At 42.4% G+C, this 17,187-nt stretch overlaps 2 protein-coding genes and 1 long non-coding RNA gene across 5 annotated transcripts; 1 reads left to right on the top strand and 2 right to left on the bottom strand.

Moving 5' to 3' along the window:
* Positions 1-237: 237 nt before the first annotated feature.
* Positions 238-3,600, bottom strand: LOC146300752 (interferon-induced protein 44-like). 3 transcript variants are annotated; one of them, XM_084705717.1, is made up of 4 exons: positions 1,397-3,600; positions 1,213-1,313; positions 870-1,100; positions 238-366 (listed from the first exon to the last, which is right to left on the bottom strand). In XM_084705717.1, the coding sequence occupies exons 1-3, from the start codon at positions 1,461-1,463 to the stop codon at positions 915-917; spliced, it is 354 nt and encodes a 117-aa protein (XP_084561843.1). In that variant the 5' UTR covers positions 1,464-3,600; the 3' UTR covers positions 238-366; positions 870-914. The 3 variants fall into 3 exon arrangements, with proteins under 3 accessions (XP_084561843.1, XP_084561837.1, XP_084561851.1); XM_084705711.1 differs by lacking the exon at positions 238-366 and having other exon boundaries at positions 424-1,100; positions 1,397-1,568; positions 2,955-3,600; XM_084705725.1 differs by lacking the exon at positions 238-366 and having other exon boundaries at positions 424-1,100; positions 1,213-1,280.
* A 9,141-nt stretch (positions 3,601-12,741) lies between these two features.
* On the top strand, positions 12,742-13,217 carry LOC146300751 (uncharacterized). The gene is made up of 2 exons (XR_014764109.1): positions 12,742-12,870; positions 13,005-13,217. It is a non-coding gene; the product is annotated as an uncharacterized LOC146300751 (long non-coding RNA).
* A 1,091-nt stretch (positions 13,218-14,308) lies between these two features.
* Positions 14,309-17,041, bottom strand: dscc1 (DNA replication and sister chromatid cohesion 1). The gene is made up of 9 exons (XM_084705689.1): positions 16,733-17,041; positions 16,484-16,658; positions 16,113-16,250; positions 15,817-15,907; positions 15,462-15,600; positions 15,189-15,241; positions 14,925-15,079; positions 14,614-14,762; positions 14,309-14,479 (listed from the first exon to the last, which is right to left on the bottom strand). The coding sequence occupies exons 1-9, from the start codon at positions 16,900-16,902 to the stop codon at positions 14,368-14,370; spliced, it is 1,182 nt and encodes a 393-aa protein (XP_084561815.1). The 5' UTR covers positions 16,903-17,041; the 3' UTR covers positions 14,309-14,367.
* Positions 17,042-17,187: the final 146 nt, after the last annotated feature.

Genomic DNA, 17,187 nt, shown 5'->3' with positions numbered 1-17,187 from the left:
AATATTTTACAGTTTCCGTGTTTTTGGACCAGTCTATGCCTGTTTTTTGTGCTGACCTTTGTTCCTGTTCCACCACCAGATCACCGCTTCCAGTCCTACCGGTACCCTGCTCCACCATCCACCAGTTACCCTCAACAGTCCTCCCCATCTCTCTCTCAATAAAAGTCTGCGCACATCTAGAACCTTGTGTGTCGTGCGTTTGGGTCCTCAGTACAAACATGACAAAAAGCTTGAGAACTCTGTCTAAAATATACTTTATTGAACATTTGCCCTTGAAAGGGGCATATTTACAGAACCATATAGACTACAAGACGTTTCCATCATATGTAAGTGGGGGTCATTACAAGGTCCAAAAGAGTTGACTTTCTGTGAACACATGTAAAAGAAGTTACCGGAATCAATCAAGTGTTTTTGTTTGTACAGGAAAGAAAAAAAGTTTTTAAATCTGGTCAGGATTCTCGTATTGGATGTCAAGGAAATCAGCAGTCAACAACAGTCACTGTATCCAAACTGCATCGTGTGTGTTTGTATGTATACAGTGTGTGTGTGTGGATCCATGGGTGTATGTAGTTGGTCATCACCAGACCACCGTGGGTCTGTTGTTGTACTCTAGTTGGAAACTTAGGTACTGTCTCCCAAAGTTTCAAAAATGTTGATCTAGACCAGTATGCATTTAAAAACAATACCAATGTAGTTATTTATGTATATCACATGAATGTAAAAACAGTAAACATTTTAATAATAATAATATTTTAATATCAAGTGACTATGGTCAGATACAATTCAATTTCACTTCAGTAGCTGCTCAAATTTACGTGCAAAAAGTGATTAAAAAAATTGTTAAAACTCTGTTATAACTTCTAACTTACAAAACCCTCCAGAGGCTTCAGTGGATGTATGTGTGCAGTAATGCCTCATGAGAGGTGTTTTTTCTTCTGCTGATGTTGCCATATGCGGTCATTGGCAACCTCTACAATCTTAGTCATAGCCTCCAACACCAGGACATCCATGTCATTGTTCAGCTGTGTCTCTTCATGGTAGTTCTTCACTGGCAGGATGCAGGTCATTGGAACACCCAGCATATTGCTGCAGGTCTCCATCTGGAAGGAAATGAATAGCAAAGGGCTTGGCAATGACCAAAGAAGTTACATATTTATATTTTGTTTATGAGTCCACACAGAGAAGAACTTAACAGTCATTTGATTTTTGTACCTTAGATTTGATCTCCTTGCTTCGGTAGATATTTCTCAGATCACGTGCCACTTCTGGACAAGCAGTGTCTACCATGGTCATGACAACAATTTGAGAAATTCCTATAATTAGATGAGTGTTTGATGTTACAAACAGCCGTGTTCAGCATCCAGAGAATCATAAAGAGTTTCTGATGTTCACTTACCCAAAAAGCTGGCCTTTTGCCTGACAGTTCTCATCTTGTCTGTAGTCTCCTTTGACATCATAGACATTTTGTCTGCAGACACAACACTCACCAGACAGTGAACTTTGTCACTTAGTTTAGGATCCTTGACGTATTCTGGCTTTGAATTTGTCAAAAATGCATTGGGCTTAAACTGTAAAAACAAAATATAAGAAATACGATAAGATAATCCTTTATTTGTCCCGCAGTGGGGAAATTGCAGTTTGTGAAATTGCAAATGGGGTTAGGAATTAACAGGTAAGAATCTGAAAAATATTTTTTTACCGACTGAAAAAGTCAAAGCACACGCCTCGTAAGAGACATTTCCTTCTGTGAAGGCCTACTGTGGGTGGCAGTATACCAAGTTGTAGGCATATTGGTGGGGTCAACCAGATGTGCTTGACTAGTTTTTGACAATGTCAACTGGTGATACCGTGAAAAGCTGTAAGCATTTGCCTATAATAGTAGCTAATCTGGCTATTTAAGAATGGCAGGTTTGTGCAGTAGGCCTGTGTCCCATGCTGCAATTCTTTCTGACAAATCAGTATTCTTCAGTGTTCTCATGGCACGTTTGGTTATCCCTTCAGATCGCTTGCAACCCCGACGGAGTGGTTCCAAGAAAAGTACCAGATACTAGGTTCCATGGTGGCACAATGGAAAACCAAAAAAGTCGAGCTGATCCGAAATCACTTAGTGGAAAAGCATCACAAGGGTAATGCTTTGGATCTTGTTAACTGGCAATGGACAATGCACTATGTGGCTCTTATGGTTCTTCCCTTTGGCACTTATTTTAGTTTTTTCACAATGTATGCATCATGTTTGGCTTCCGCAATGTTTGGGGATATCACAGTGTTATGATCAGTGACCTTCGCACTTTTGTAAAGCTCTCTCTTGGAAGTTGCTTTGGATAAAAGCATCTGCTAAATGAATAAATGTAAAGGTATGTGGAACACGCGGCAAACTCGCTATCCCCCTATCAGTCAACATACAGTGAATTCCATGATCCAAGGTAGTCCATGAATAACAATGCTAATTTTAGTGCATGTTTTTATGTGTTCAGGTTTGGTGTACCTCATAGCCTTCTGGGATATGACCTTTGAGTGCACTGATTATGTCGTCAATGTGCACCCCTCTGGATTCCTGTGGCTCCAGACCCATGATATCGTTGAACACAAAAAGGGAACGTCCTTCTCCCTCTATAATATAATGTGTTTCATACTACAACAGCAAATGAACTCCTTTCAGATTATTTGTATTCATTGTTTAAATGCATGATTTACTAAAGTGTGATTGCGTTTATTGTATAGTATTATATATAGGGAGTCAGGTGGCTGAGCGGTTAGGGACGGGGCTTGTTATCTGAAGGTTACCAGTTTGATTTCCGGCCGTGCCAGATGACGTTGTGTCCTTGGGCAAGGCACTTGAATGTCCCTGTACTTACTGTAAGTCGCTCTGGATAAGAGCGTCTGCTAAATGACTAAATGTAAAATGTAATGTATATTAATAAATATCCTTATGTTTGTCATTCAGGTTTACTTACTTTCTTGGTAAAGCTGAAACAGGAAACAGCATCTACCAGCACACTCGTAACCACACGGCCAGCAAAGACACTTTTGACTGAGTTGATGAAGCTGGACTTTCCTGCCGCAGGATTCTGATCATGCCCAATTCAGGATCATTCAGCAGGAATGTTCTTAGTTTATCCACCATCTGGTCTTTATCACTGTAAGAAAAATGCATTGTTTCACAAATTAATATGCTATGTAATATTTATTTAAGAATTTGACACAGTTTGTGCAAGTACAATAGTTTCTTGCCCATGTATATATATGTATTTTTATCAGTCCTCGCGTCCAGACCGTTTCCCTCCAAGGTTTTTCAAGAAATGTGTTGTAAAAAAAAAGAAGGTAGAATTAATAATTGAATAGCATATTGCTTTGGGGTTTACCAATGTATCAGCATACATGAGAAACACTTTTATAAGGTGAACACTTCATAAGTTCAATTATTTTAGCGTATTGCAGTGCCGTGGTTAATATGGGACTTAATGGGAATAAATGGAAAGTTTACAAAACTGCAGGTTATCCTAAGACATGGAACTTGTATGTAGTTGAAAAAACATCTTGCAGCATAATCTTGGTAAAAACTACGGTGGCCCTGAAGTGCAAATCACACCCCCTAATATGAGTACATCCCCCAAATGAAAACGCTCCCCCCGAATACGAGTCAACTCCCCCCAAATCGGATGACTTGTTCACCTCCCCCCAACACAAAAACATGCTCCCCCAAGATGGAAAACGACATTACATTAACTCTGAACGGAAAGGGTAGGTACTACACTTTAGCGTTGATTGGATGCAGTAGACAAAACTATAATTCAACGGAATGATGTGAAAACCAGGGTTGATATACTTCGGGGCTGATGAGTTGATGGGAGACAGGTGTGGAGACTAAGGCAGTGCGTGTGGGTAATTGGGACTGGAGACCCTGGCCACCCTCACCCAGCGGCGTAACAATGACTTTGCGGGCCCGAGTGCAGATCTCACCAACGGGCCCCTTAACCGACCTATCGTCAGGCGAAATTATTGAGGGTTGATCTTAGTGAGGCGCATGGAAATTTACTTATCAGTGTTGCGTCTGAACACGCTCATGAAGTAGCTCATTATTTTGGTGAACGTGAACTGAACGTAGCCTACTGTATTACTGCCTGATGAACGATACTGTGCAGTGGACACATTCATTCTGGTCTCTGTGAATGGCACGTTCACTCTTTAATTTTGTTTAATAAGGTGTCAGATTTCTAGAGACTTCCAGGCTAAAAACACACCGTTAACCGTCTTGTGTCCAGGGTTACCCAACCTGTTAATAGCTGCGTGTCCTTCCTTCCTTCCGTTAGTTTTATTATTATTGTTATTATTAGGGTTCCTCCATTAGGAGGAAACCTATTGTTTTCGTTAGTTTTATTATTATTATTATTATTCCTCTTCTCCTTGTGCTACAATAACTCAACATGATATTCGTAACTAATTTTCTAATTTGGCGCAGGGATACTACATCTGAGTGGGTACCCCCACACTAACTATGGGCTACATCAGACTATAGGGGGCGCCACAGGAAACGCCCAAAAGTCCGATTTTCAAAGTGATAGCATTTCCACCCCATTGCTAAACTTCTTCTGAAACTTGGTGTGCATTCCTTATTTCTCATGGCGAACAAAAAAGCCTCAAGGACCCATAAGGTCCACCGGATCTATTTTCCTGTAAAGTGATCATTTGGGAAAACCTTCAAAATACCTTTTCTCTTGAACCAAAGGTCTAATTAACTTGAGATTTTGTACAGATATGTATCATTGACATAATTAAAAAACTTCACTTATAGCAATTGAATAAAATACAAAATGGCTGAAAGGGGTGTATTTATATAAATGTCCACATTACCTCAATATGTTTGTGTCACTAAATCAAATGTCATTTTGAATGATGGGTTTTCAAACCTAATAGACTTTAAGGTGACACGCCCCTGAAGTACCATAACAATTTCACCTTGATATGTCAAAATATGACTGAATTACAGCTGTTTGAACTTGGACCAAATCTGACAATGCTCACCATTGGAGAAACAGCTTTTTTTCGTACAGTAACTGAACATGCCAATACTCAACACTAAGAATAGCTCAATGAGTTGGAACGGTGACCTGCAAAGTATAAGGTCGTAGGTTCGAATCCAGCCACACTGAGTCTGTCTTAAATTAGAAAATATGTTTAGTTAAACAGGATGACATCGTTCTGAAGTACCATGCACAATTTCACCATGATATGTCAAAAGATCATTGAATTACAGCTGTTTAAGCTTTGGCCGAAACGAATAAGCCATGCCACAGGATATACAGGTTTTTTTGTTTTTGTTTGTTTTTTTGTTTTTTTTTGTTTTTTATTACAGAAACTGACCAAATTTTCTAAGCCTTGCGGATAGCTCAATGGGTTGAAATGTTGTACTGCAAAGCATAAGGTTACAGGTCCGAATCCAGGGACTGTCTTTTGGCCTGTCATAATTTTGATTACTTGTTTAGTTAAACAGGCAGACATCATTCTGAAATACCATGCACAATTTCATGCAATTTAACCTTGAAATGTCAACCGTTTCTTAACCTTTGTCCCAAAGCTGACAAAAAACTAATACTCATATCACGCAGTCGGAGCACTGCTAGATAATCAGCGGCAGCATCCTTGGGTACCCAGCATGCAGTGCAGCATGTCCAAAAACGCAAAGACTTGTGGAAAATAGTTTGGTTACAACAGCCTTGCGAGGGATTTCAGTTGGTGTGTTCGTTCAGTTGTTTGTAATGTTATTGTTGGTTAGTTATTATAATCTTGTTGGTCACCCTGATTGTGTATGTTGTGTAGTTTAATCGGACCAGAGAGTCGGCTGATAAACTGTCACAGGCTATTCGTGCAAAGAGCTGAATATGAACGCTGCCCTAGCCCAGTTGCCCACATGACTTTGGTTAGTTGTGTATTGACTGAGAGTCTGGAATTGTTTTTGGCCAAACATGAAGTCGTTTTGCTCTCTTGTTGTCCAAGTCTCGATCTTCTGCAGTGTACATGTTTATAATATCTCGCCATTTTGCGGAGGAACCCGCATTGCTGCTTGCAGATATATTTCATTATTTGGAGCTTTGAACTTATTTCAAAATTTTGAATTATGAACCATGAACTGAACTAGTTAATGTAGAAAGTGAACTTTCCCAACACTGCCTATTACAATAGACATTGTGAATTGATTGGTGAATCTTTGATTTTATTTTTGTTAGCTAGATATGCTAGCCTAACATTTAGACTATCTAGCTTTAGCTATTTTCCAACAACATCCTGCACATTGTTTTCAATATCTAACCTGGCTGCTGGCTTATGGATCATATGTTAACCTTTCTGTGATTTACGCGGAGCGAGGGGCCCGGTCAGTTCTTCAGGTAGAGTTCTCACTTGAGATCGAGGATGGGCCCCCTTTCGCCACGGGCCCTAGTGCAGCTGCACCCCCTGCACTCCCTATAGTTACGCCACTGCCCCCACCCCAGGAAGACACAGAAATAAACAAAAAAACACCGCAAGGTGGCAGAGGTAGAGGGCATGATAGGAAGTTAATCAACATGTAGTACATTTAATTATGACTTATGTAGCTTGATGTGAAAGTCAAAAGATATGGCCTGATAGCATATAAGAGTGGTGAAGACTATAGCCTCAGTGTTTTCAAAGTAAACTAATCGTTGAATACTTTTTGAAAATGATATATCTATTTTTCTGCTTCCTTCCCATTAATTGATGGTGACATGCTTAGTTTGTATTAGTTTAATCAGAAAGCATTCGAAGATGAAATAAATATGTTTGTAAAAATATTCAATTCCACACACACCTCTCTGGAGGTTACCTCAGCTGGTCCCACCTTGACGTAGGCTCTGAGCTTCACATAAAGCTTAATTCATCTCCAACTCTCTTCACAAAAAATAGGTAATTAAACATTTCCCAAGCCCCATTACAGTATATATCTAGGTAGCACACAGCCTTATCCACCTCAGGAATCCACATAAGGAAACAGGAGTAAGATTACTGGAACAAACATGCCTGTTAGTACTGGAACAAACATGCCTGTTATGATAATGGACACTCAGAGGTCAAAGGTCATTGATTCAATAATTAAAATGCAGACAAGGGAACTTGACTTAATGACAAAAAGGAAAAAGGAGCTGACTGTTCTGTAAGAAAGACAGCAGGCTCGTTGGTCTAGTGTATCGGGACGGGAGCTAGGGACCATGTTGGCCATTCCTTCAGGCCTGTGGAGGAAGAAGGAGAGGAGGTAAAGAGAGAGGGGTCCTCTGCTCTGGACCTCCACAAAAGATTGTGTCTTCTCTTGTGACTGTGCCTTCCCAGGATCTCTCTGAGACAGAAACCACTCTTGTGGTCCCCTTCTCCATTGACGATGCCAAGGAATCACCCCCTCTGACTCCTCCTACTCCTGAGGCCCTTCTATTCAATCAGCAGGTGCTCCAGGCTTTGACTTCATTTAACCGTGTCACCGTTGGAGTTTTGATTCCTACCAGGTCTTAGACTCCGCCCACTGTGAAGTATTTACTCCACCCCCACAATCCTCACCTGGCTCATATCACCAACTTGACCTCTTACAGTTTTTCACAATTGTTAACACACAAAAAGCAAAACTTTGGCACAATTTTCACAACCTTAACGTCATGTACCAATTGCTCGACAAAATTGATCACTACTTTACACTCCCTTATCTGCATTAGACTCTGACTTTCCTTGTTTACACTCTGATGTCAATTACACATCACCTTGTTGTCAAAACACTACACACAATGTTCAGTTGTTGCACACACTTCTCAAGTAAAGTCTCAAAGCATCAACCTACAACACACAACTATTCAAATCTCTAAACACTCAGGTCTGGTGAGCAATTTGCGATCAGGACTGTAGCATAAAAAGGGCTTTGAGCATCTGTTTTGTTTGGTGAACAATGGAGAACTTAGAACATATCAACAACCAGAGGAGGAGAGGGGTAGGAGTGAGAGGAGGAAGAGGAGGACAAGGAAGAGGACAAGGAAAAGGACAAGGAAGAGGATGACAAGGAGGAGGAGGAGGAAGAAGAGGAGAAGAAGAAGGAGGTGGAGGAGAAAGAAGAAGCAGAACGGTGATCTCTAATGAGATTCGGGCCACCGTGGTTGACCATGTGCTCAACCATGGTTTGAGCATGAGGGAGGCTGGCCAGAGGGTCCAACCAAATCTCAGCCGCTTCACAGATGCTGCCATCATTAGAAACTTTACAATGGAGAATAGGTATGAACCACAACTATGCCACATTCAGAAACATCCAGACCGTTACCCTCTCTACACTGTACCGTTTTCTCCGCAGGTATGCCAAGCGGATGAAACAAGTGTACAGGCTCCTATTCGACCGGAACACATCAAGGAGTTACGGCAAGAGTTTGTAAGTCCCATACATTCAGCACTGATGCATGTATTGCACTTGTAATGTGTCTCACTGTACCCCACTGTGTTGAACCATCTGTGTCCATACTATACAGTAACTTACATTATCATGCTGTCTGTTCCAGCAGATCCAGGATCATGACACAGCTAATGATCTATATGAATACATGAATACATATTCATTGATGATGTTGGATTCAACCTGGTGAAGAGGAGGCGCCGGGGCAGAAATTTCATTGGCCAGCGCACCATTGTTGAGGTCCCCGCCGAGCGTGGTGGGAACATCACTTTGTGTGCTGCAATGGGTTGAGCAGGCCCGTTGACAGTACTGTACTGTTCAAAAAAATACAACCGTTGTTGCTGCATATGTGTGCTGTTTTATGTTTGACTATGAAAAAATGTGGCCTACACTGAGACATTTTACAAAAGTTGAAATGGCTCATTCTCCAGTGTCATTCCTTCATATGGTGTGTTCCATTTTGAGAATTGTGTTTTCAATTTTGCACTACTGTGTGCTGTGAATGCTTGGTAGTGTGCAGCAAATGCTTTTTGTGTGTACTGTTATGAATGGTATGTTTGTGTCATTTGAAAATATGGCTTTCATTTGTACCAAATGAGAACACGAGTTCCATTTTGTGAACAGATGAGATATTTGATGGCAAAGAGTACTCTTGCAAAGGGAGTGTCAGGTTTAGCATTTTGTGTGTGAGGTTTTCAGTTTTGTGTGTGCAGTTTTGAGAAAGACGTTATTGTTTTGAGAAACGTGTGTTAACAATTGTGATAAACTGTAACACAAAGAAGCTGCTGCAAGGAGGATTAGAAGAATTCCAGCAGGTGGGTAATTTTCATCATAATATATGTGCTTGTATTTATTTTTCCTTTTGATTAAAGCAGTAGTTAAAAGCTACAACTTGTCTGTTTATTTTTTGGTAGCCATAAGCATGATGTTGGCTATGATTTGCCAAAGATGTTGAATTTAGATAATGCTGTGCTGTCTGCCACAGCCGTGCCCCCCCTATTGTTTTTGGTTTTGCCCTGTCCTAGTGTTTCCCTGTCATTGTCATCACCTGTGTCTCGTTCAGTTCTCGTCAGTTTCATTGTGTTCACCTGTGTCTTGTTTGTTTCTGTGTATTTAGTAGTGCTGTCAAACGATTAAAATATTTAATCGCGATTAATCGCATTAATGTCATAGTTAACTCGCGATTAATCACAATTAATCGCACATTTTTATCTATTCTAAATGTCCCTGATTTCTTTTTGTCCCAATCTTTTTTCAAATTGTAATGCTCTTATCAACATAAAAAAGTGGTTCGGATTGCCTTGTGCAAATATTTTTTTTATTGAAAACAACATTGCAATCGCCTGGCTTTGACGAGGGGGCAGAGAATTCGCATCAGCTGTGTGCTTGGCCATCAAGTGGTATTTCAGACTGGACGTGCTGCGATGATAGCTCAGTTTACAACGACAAAACACACAGATCACTGATCTTGTCAATAGAACCATTTGGCAACTTTTTAAAAGCAAACTTTCCATTCAGAATCTTATTGGCATCCATTTCGGCATCTCGCGCTCGTCATGCACTCAAAACGTAACGTTAGTCTACTACCAGAGAATGTCTAATATCCGTAAACGGGCTCTGCTACTACTCTTTAGCCAGCTCGCAAGCCAAACGAGTGTTTGGCGTGCCTGTTGTTTTGTTTCAGGTCTAGCTAGATCCGGTGTGGTGTTGTAGTTTTTCTAACGTCGGTAGTTGTTGCAACAGCATGTGAAAAAAACTACAAAGTTTGCTAGGCCAAAAAGAGCGTTAATCGCGCGATAAAATAATTGACGCCGTTAATTTGGGTTTGCGTTAACGCCGTTAATAACGCGTTAAACTGACAGCACTAGTATTTAGGTTCCTGTTTGGTGTCCAGTCTTTGTCTTAGCATACCCTTTGTCATGTGAGTACTCTTCTGTGTCCCGTTTTGAGAATAAACCTGTGTTCCTCGCAATGCCTCGGTACTCTCGTGCATTTGGTAGTGATGGGGGAAACGAAGCTTTTCGAAGCAACGAGCTATTTGACACAATTGTCTCGAAAAAGTATCGCTTTTTCGAAGCGTTCGATATATCTTCTCCATAGGGACATCTGCTGGTCAGTTTATGGTATGGCGACTGTATTGAGCGATGGAAGGACTCAAGTGACGTCAAGTCCTCGAGACGTCAGTCTCATAATCGTCATTGACAACTTGATAAATTAAGGTTATGTGACAAATGTTTCGATTTGCAAGTGTCAAATGTTATCATATATCTTGTTGTATTATAAACAACGTAACGTCTTTGCTAGGTTACTTTACGTTTATGATATTTATTTTTAGGGTTCTTATAACATTAATTACACATTCCTTAACTGTGTATGGCCTCGTGGTAAAAGCGCAGCCCCTCACTCAAATGTAGTGAGATCGCATCCTCTCATCCCGTTTTAGTAGATGTATATGCTAAAAGAATATATTACTAGATGATAATGTAAGCTAGCGGGCAAGGTTTTGGAACATGCTTTTGCAACCGGGAAAGGGATGGCCACATTTGAAGGCTGGTAAAACTAGAGAAAGATGTAGGCTATGTGCTTATGTACACATACTATCTCATATTTGTATCTATCTCTGTCTATCTATCTCTGGCAATCTACCTGTATCTCTGGTTCTGTCATTGAATGTAGTGTCCTTAAATAGGCCTATGTCTCCTCTTTATAACCTACGAATATTAGTGATGTCTGATGTCTTGTAAGCGTTAGAAAAAAACGCAGTTTGTCTCAACTGTTCGTGTGACGTCCGATGCTTCGGACGTCACTTCGACACTTCGACTCTGATCACGTGGTTTTTGGCCATTTGAAGCTATGCTCGACACGTTTGTATCGGTACAAATTGTTTCGAAAGGTCGATGCCGCTTCGTGAGCACGGTATCGAGAGTAACATCACTAGCATTTGGGTCCTACCCCACCTCACAACCTGACAGAATGCTAAGACCATGAATGGACCCAGCAGAGAGATCTTTCGACCCTTTCCTAGGGACCCGCCTAGCCTTCGGTGGACCCCGAAGCCTGCAAAGGAAGACCAGGTCCTGGCTCCAGCCCGAACCCCCACTCCAGCCCCGTTCCTGCCCTGTGCCCCTGCCTCGTTCCTGCCCTGTGCCCCTGCTTCGTTCTGCCCTGTGCCCCTGCCTCGTTCCTGCCCTGTACCCCTGCCTCGTTCCTGCCCTGTGCCCCAGCCTCGTTCCTGCCCCGAGCCCCTGCCTCGCCCCGAGGTTGTGCCGCCCAGTGCCAGGCCATTCGAGGACTCCTGGCCGCCTTCTCCTCCGCCCGAGGACTCCTGGCCGCCTTCTCCTCCGCCTGAGGACTCCTGGCCGCCTTCTCCTCCGCCCGAGGACTCCTGGCCTCAGTCTGCACTCCTGGCCTCAGGAGCGCTCCCATGCGTGCCTGCGCTCCCGGGCGCCCCCTCGTCCGCGCTCCCGGGCGCCCCCTCGTCCGCGCTCCCGGGCGCCCCCTCGTCTGCGCTCCGGCCCTGCCTCTGCCCTGCCTCCGGGCCGACCCCCGGACCTGGCCTCTGCCCTGCCTCCGGGCTGACCCCCGGACTAGCTCCAACCCCCCTGCCCTGCAGGACGTCGGGAGCCGTCCCTTGAGAGGGGGTTCTGTCACGGCCACAGCTGTGCCCCCCCTGTTTTTGGTTTTGCCCTGTCCTAGTGTTTCCCTGTCATTGTCATCACCTGTGTCTCGTTCAGTTCTCGTCAGTTTCATTGTGTTCATCTGTGTCTTGTTTGTTTCTGTGTATTTATGTTCCTGTTTGGTGTCCAGTCTTTGTCTTAGAATACCCTTTGTCTGTGTCCCGTTTTGCGACTAAACCTGTGTTCCTCGCAATGCCTCGGTACACTCGTGCATTTGGGTCCTACCCCACCTCACAACCTGACACTGATTTTCACAAAAAAGCATAAATCACAATATGCACAATAACTGACTGTATAAATAGCGGACTAATTAACTTGTTATCTTTGGGTCATTGTGACCCTTCAGTCATTGTGACCTCCCCACATGTTGCGACAATTTTACCTCATACAAAAATAAAGTGAAGCATTTTCTTAACTGTCGGGCTGTCTCACATCCCCCAGAGCGCAAAGGTTAAAAGAAAATGCTTTTGTATTGGGTAATGTTGTTGCAGCACAAGGATGGGTTATTGTGACCCAAAGGTTAAAAAGAACCATGATTTAATTGGTTCATTGCAATTTTTTCTCAGCTCAGTGATTTTTCCATGGAAGCTTATGTTCTGCTTTCAGAATTTTGCGAAAGAGGATTGACAAAGGGGGAAAGAAGGCCAAAGCCCAGTCATGCATCAAACCACTGACTGTGGAGGTAGTCAGTGAGAAAAAACAAGAGGAAGATTCAGAAAAGAAAGTGAAGGAGAAGAAAAAAGAAAGAAGAATGTGGGAAAGGTGAGGACAGATAGCAGAAAGGCTAAAGGTGGTCATAAAATGTGGTTGAAGACAGCAAGGCCCTCAGTGTAAGGATGTGAGAGTGCATATTGGTATGGCAGATTTAATTTTATATTTATTCTTATGACTGACAGGTTTTTCCAGTTGCTGCTGCTCGAAGTCAGATGTGACTGTTTGGATGTTTAACAAACATCACACACACACATACTGTCTTTCTCTCTTTCTCTTTCACATAGACATACACACGTTTGACCAATCATCTGTTACACACCACCTTTCCTCAGACTTATTTTTCATATTACAGATGCTTCACCAAATTTGTTCTGAATAATATGTTCATAATTTTGGGTTCTCTTTGGTATTGCTTTGATAACTACTTGATGATTATTACTGAACTGCTTCATGTGGGCTTTCTGTAGTGGAGGTGGCCTACACTGAGATGTGTTACGTATCTGCATGGCTAGCCTCCTCATCTTGGGAAATAACCTTTTTCAAAGAGGTTCCAAAGTCAGTGTCAGCTGCAGCAGATGTGGTGTGTTTTCTTCTGGGACTCTGATAATCTAGTCTCATAGTCGATCTATAGGAAGTTAGATTCCTCCGTGTCAACCATAGACTCTATTTGGTCAAAACACTTCTTGAAGTCACAGTTTAGCTATCTGTTTACTGTTGTATAGGAAGGGACGGACATACTAACCTGCAAGATATAACATAATAATATAGATAAATAACGGATCAGGAAAATGAGAAAGAAAACGGTTTTAGTTATGTAGTCAGTTTCTGATCAAACATTGTATTTTACAACGCCATTTATTGAACAGCTAGAAGCTGGCAGCTAATATACCACAGGCTGTATGCAGTAAACTGCAAGCCAACTCGCTAGCTATGGAAAATTATAGTAGTAACCTACAAGGCTTGAAGTCCGATGATCAGTTCATTCTGAATACAAATGTATTCATTTATAGTACATCATCAAAGTTCTTGTAATATTTGAAAAAGTAGTTTTACATTAACATGTGTAGTTTTTGGGGAAAAGCTTAAAGCATGAAGTAAAGTGGAAGTGTGCACTTCTCAAACCATTGCCAAGATAGTAAGCAGTGAACTGGCAGTTCTTTACAACAGAAACCTAACCTACTACTCATGCTCAAACCCCTTTGGCTCACAGAAGTGGGGCATCGTGACACAGGTTACGCTCAGTCATCATAAGCAACAGAACTCTAGTGGCATGAGGAAAGAGGTCTGCATTTTGACACTTCTATTGTAGTCAGTACTGTAGCTTACTGGTTAACCAGTTGATGGCGCCAAAGACTAATTTGGTGGATTGTTAAGTGTGAAATCAGACATGATACAATTATTGGTAGTCTGAAATTAAACGCGGATTGGCGTTTTGACTGGAGCAAAGAAGAAAGACTGGCAATAAGCATTTTTTTTTTACAATACAGAATCTTCAGAAATACATTTATTTTTTATTTTTTATAACATTGTTTTTCTTGGGGGTCCTCAGGATGCTACTGGCCTTCTTGAGTTGTAGACTTTGATCCCTTTCTGCATGGATGAGCGGGCATACTTAGTCAAGAGAGCTCCAGTTGTCTGCTTTTCCCCACACAAATCCCTGTTGAAGGATAATATAGTTTTTAGATTTTTCTGGGAGGAAAGATTTGTAAATGTGTGTTAGAGTTTGTCAAATAGTGTTCATGTCACTGGGTTACATTTTTATTGCCACATAGACTATATTACGCCACTGACTGTATGTAGGGAGTGATGTCCTCCTCTGTCCACTTTTCCCTCATGGTGAAGAGGCGGTTGAAGCGCTCCAAGGTGTCTTCTGGTAGGTCCTCCACTCTGAGCAGAGAGATCGTTTCTGGTCTGGAGCTACGATCCACCAAGGCCAAACTCTGGAGAAGAACATCACAACAAACTCAGTGAAGTGCTTGTAGTTAACTCCATTTCAGTTTGACTGATTCAATTCCAAGCACTAAGCTACTTGAGGAGCTGAAGTACTAATAAAACCAGTCTGTCTCCATCCAGACCAAGTACCTAAGGCAGCCCAAACTCACCCTGAGTTGGTCCAGCCGGGTGCCCATGCCCTCAGGCACGCTCTGCTGCCACACCTCCAGGAACTCAGCCAGGTTGAACTTGACAGCGTTCTGCAGCAGCATAAGAGCTGTGGCCCGGCACACACTGTCCTCATCCAAGGCATAGAATGTCTCACCTGGAAACAGAGAAATACCACCACTCAATGAAACAGGAATACACGTGTAGATGTCTATGAACATACGCAGGATTTTGTTTAATGGCTACACACCGATAGCCCCCCCTACCGTGTTCTGTATAGCGTCTCCCATAACAGTTCAAGCAATGCTCGATCATCTCCCTAGCAGAGCAAGAGAGAGGGAGCGAGCGAGACGGTTATATTATACAGTAGTAAAATGCACTCACTCCATGGTATAAGTACAGACCACCCGCGCCAGCGAGAAGCTAGCTTTTCATTGGCGTAGTTGGTAGTGGTCACGCTTGCGGCGTCAGTGGGCAGTTATTAAGTGTGTATTAAGCTTGCGTGATCACGTTTGTTACAGAAGGAATCCTGCAGTTACCTGGGTTCAAGGGGTGCCAGTTCCTCCAGACTGACCCTGAGGGAAACCTTGCTGAATGACCATGACTCAGAATCTACCAACTGGGTCACATGTCCCAACAACTTCATCTCATAGTCAAAATCCAACATCCTCCAGTAGCCTGCAGAGACAGAGGTAAACACTGGTACCTTAAGACTAAACACCCTTTTTAGTTTCAAGTCATGAATAATCATAGTGTGCACACTCAATCCATTTAACTTATTTCTTTTAGTCATTCTCAGTGGCTAATGAATGGCCATAAATGCTACAAGACCAGGTGATACCACCCATCATGGGCAGCAGGAAAAAAAACATGCTCAGTGTTTATGAAGTGTACCATCTATTTCACAGGCGTGGATTGTCTTTAGTTGGGCCTTAATCTCCTCTTCACTGGCCTGGATCCTCTCCAGTAAATCCATCCTGGTGTACTATGAGAGTAAGAGCGAGAGACAAGGAGTCACAACTGTGCCCGACATATTATCCAAATGCTTTTTCATAGGCATAAAGAGTGATTAGGTGTATTGAATGTCCAAATAGTAGAACATAGACCCGGCAAGCAGGTGTTCTGTTGCAGGATGTCTCCTTTTGTGACATGAGACAGCCTAGAAAGGACGAGGTTCCTATAAAACGAACCTTTTGCATGGTATATGTGTCTTCCTCGTAGGCTGGCGTTGGACCTTCATAGGGGTTCTCCATCAGCAGTTTCTTCAGCTTCTTGAGCCTGGGACGTTGCTTCCGCAGCTCCCAGTAACTGCTGGATAAACCCCATATCTGCAGAGAGATCAATGTACAGTGTTTGTACAGTGGACAAAAAGTGCATAATCTCTAGCCTAAACTACAGCATTACAACATCAAAGTTAAAACAGAGGTGCCCAGAGGAGTTCTTTCTTGAAATGTTATACAAACTTATTCTCTTGCTAGTTAAGTTCATCTTAAACAGATATGTCGCTTGTTATCCAATAATACTAGTTCAATGATGGTCTTAGCAAAGCCAGTTTCTATACCTGTGCATGGACCAGTTGAGAGATCTCCGAGTCTGCACAGGCAGCTAGCTGCTCTGGAGTCTTGCAGCCAGGGACGAAAAGCAAGAGGTTGGAGGTGTCGGCGATCTTCAGGTCGTAAGTCTGGTCCTCACTGCAAAGTACAGCTCGCTCGTCTTTGTCACCCCGGATCACCAAGCTTCAACGAGAAGAATTACAATACTAACAATGTAGCGAATGTCAAGAACAAACAAGGGTTGCTGAGTTAGCTACCTTTTTCCAGACTCTATGTGTTTACAAAGAGTGTCATCCAATTCCATTAGGCAGTAGTCAGTTGACGAGATGCTGTCCCCGAAAGACAGACAATGAACTGTGCTCTGCAAATCCTCCTCCTTTAGTTTAGCAATTTGCAGGGTAGCCTGCACCTCCGCTAATGTTCTCATTTGGTTAAGTTTTAAATATGAAAACTACACGTGGAGGCAAGGTTTGGAATTAAGTTCGTTCCCTCGATGAACGTAGTGAACGAACATCTACAGCACAAATTTTCCCGCAATGTATACCGGATATCCTGAACATACTGTATCTGATGGACAAAAACATTTGCCAATGAAAGACTAGATGACGTCACTTTTCCGCCATCGTTGTGGAACTCGATTTGTATATCAAACTAGCCCGAATCAGGTACCGGTTGACGGAGTTTACGAAGTCTGGCTTTTTAAGAGGTTGAA

The sequence above is a fragment of the Hypomesus nipponensis genome, chromosome 2, assembly GCF_054491055.1.
Source record: "Hypomesus nipponensis isolate SF chromosome 2, ASM5449105v1, whole genome shotgun sequence".
In the NCBI taxonomy this organism is placed as follows: Eukaryota; Metazoa; Chordata; class Actinopteri; order Osmeriformes; family Osmeridae; genus Hypomesus; species Hypomesus nipponensis.
The sequence above is the reverse complement of the archived record's forward strand: the minus strand, read 5'-3'. Positions and strand labels throughout refer to the sequence as shown.

Bases quoted from the DNA above. Each gene is read 5' to 3' on its own strand.
- LOC146300752 (XM_084705717.1), bottom strand. From the start codon at position 1,463: ATGTCTATGATGTCAAAGGAGACTACAGACAAGATGAGAACTGTCAGG. The intron at 1,314-1,396 runs GTAAGTGAACAT...ATCTAATTATAG, and splicing joins GCAAAAGGCCAGCTTTTTGG to GAATTTCTCAAATTGTTGTC. The intron at 1,101-1,212 runs GTACAAAAATCA...ATTTCCTTCCAG, and splicing joins GCAAGGAGATCAAATCTAAG to ATGGAGACCTGCAGCAATAT.
- dscc1 (XM_084705689.1), bottom strand. From the start codon at position 16,902: ATGAGAACATTAGCGGAGGTGCAGGCTACCCTGCAAATTGCTAAACTA. The intron at 16,251-16,483 runs GTATAGAAACTG...ATCTCTCTGCAG, and splicing joins CTCAACTGGTCCATGCACAG to ATATGGGGTTTATCCAGCAG. The intron at 14,480-14,613 runs GTCAGTGGCGTA...ATCCTTCAACAG, and splicing joins GACATCACTCCCTACATACA to GGATTTGTGTGGGGAAAAGC.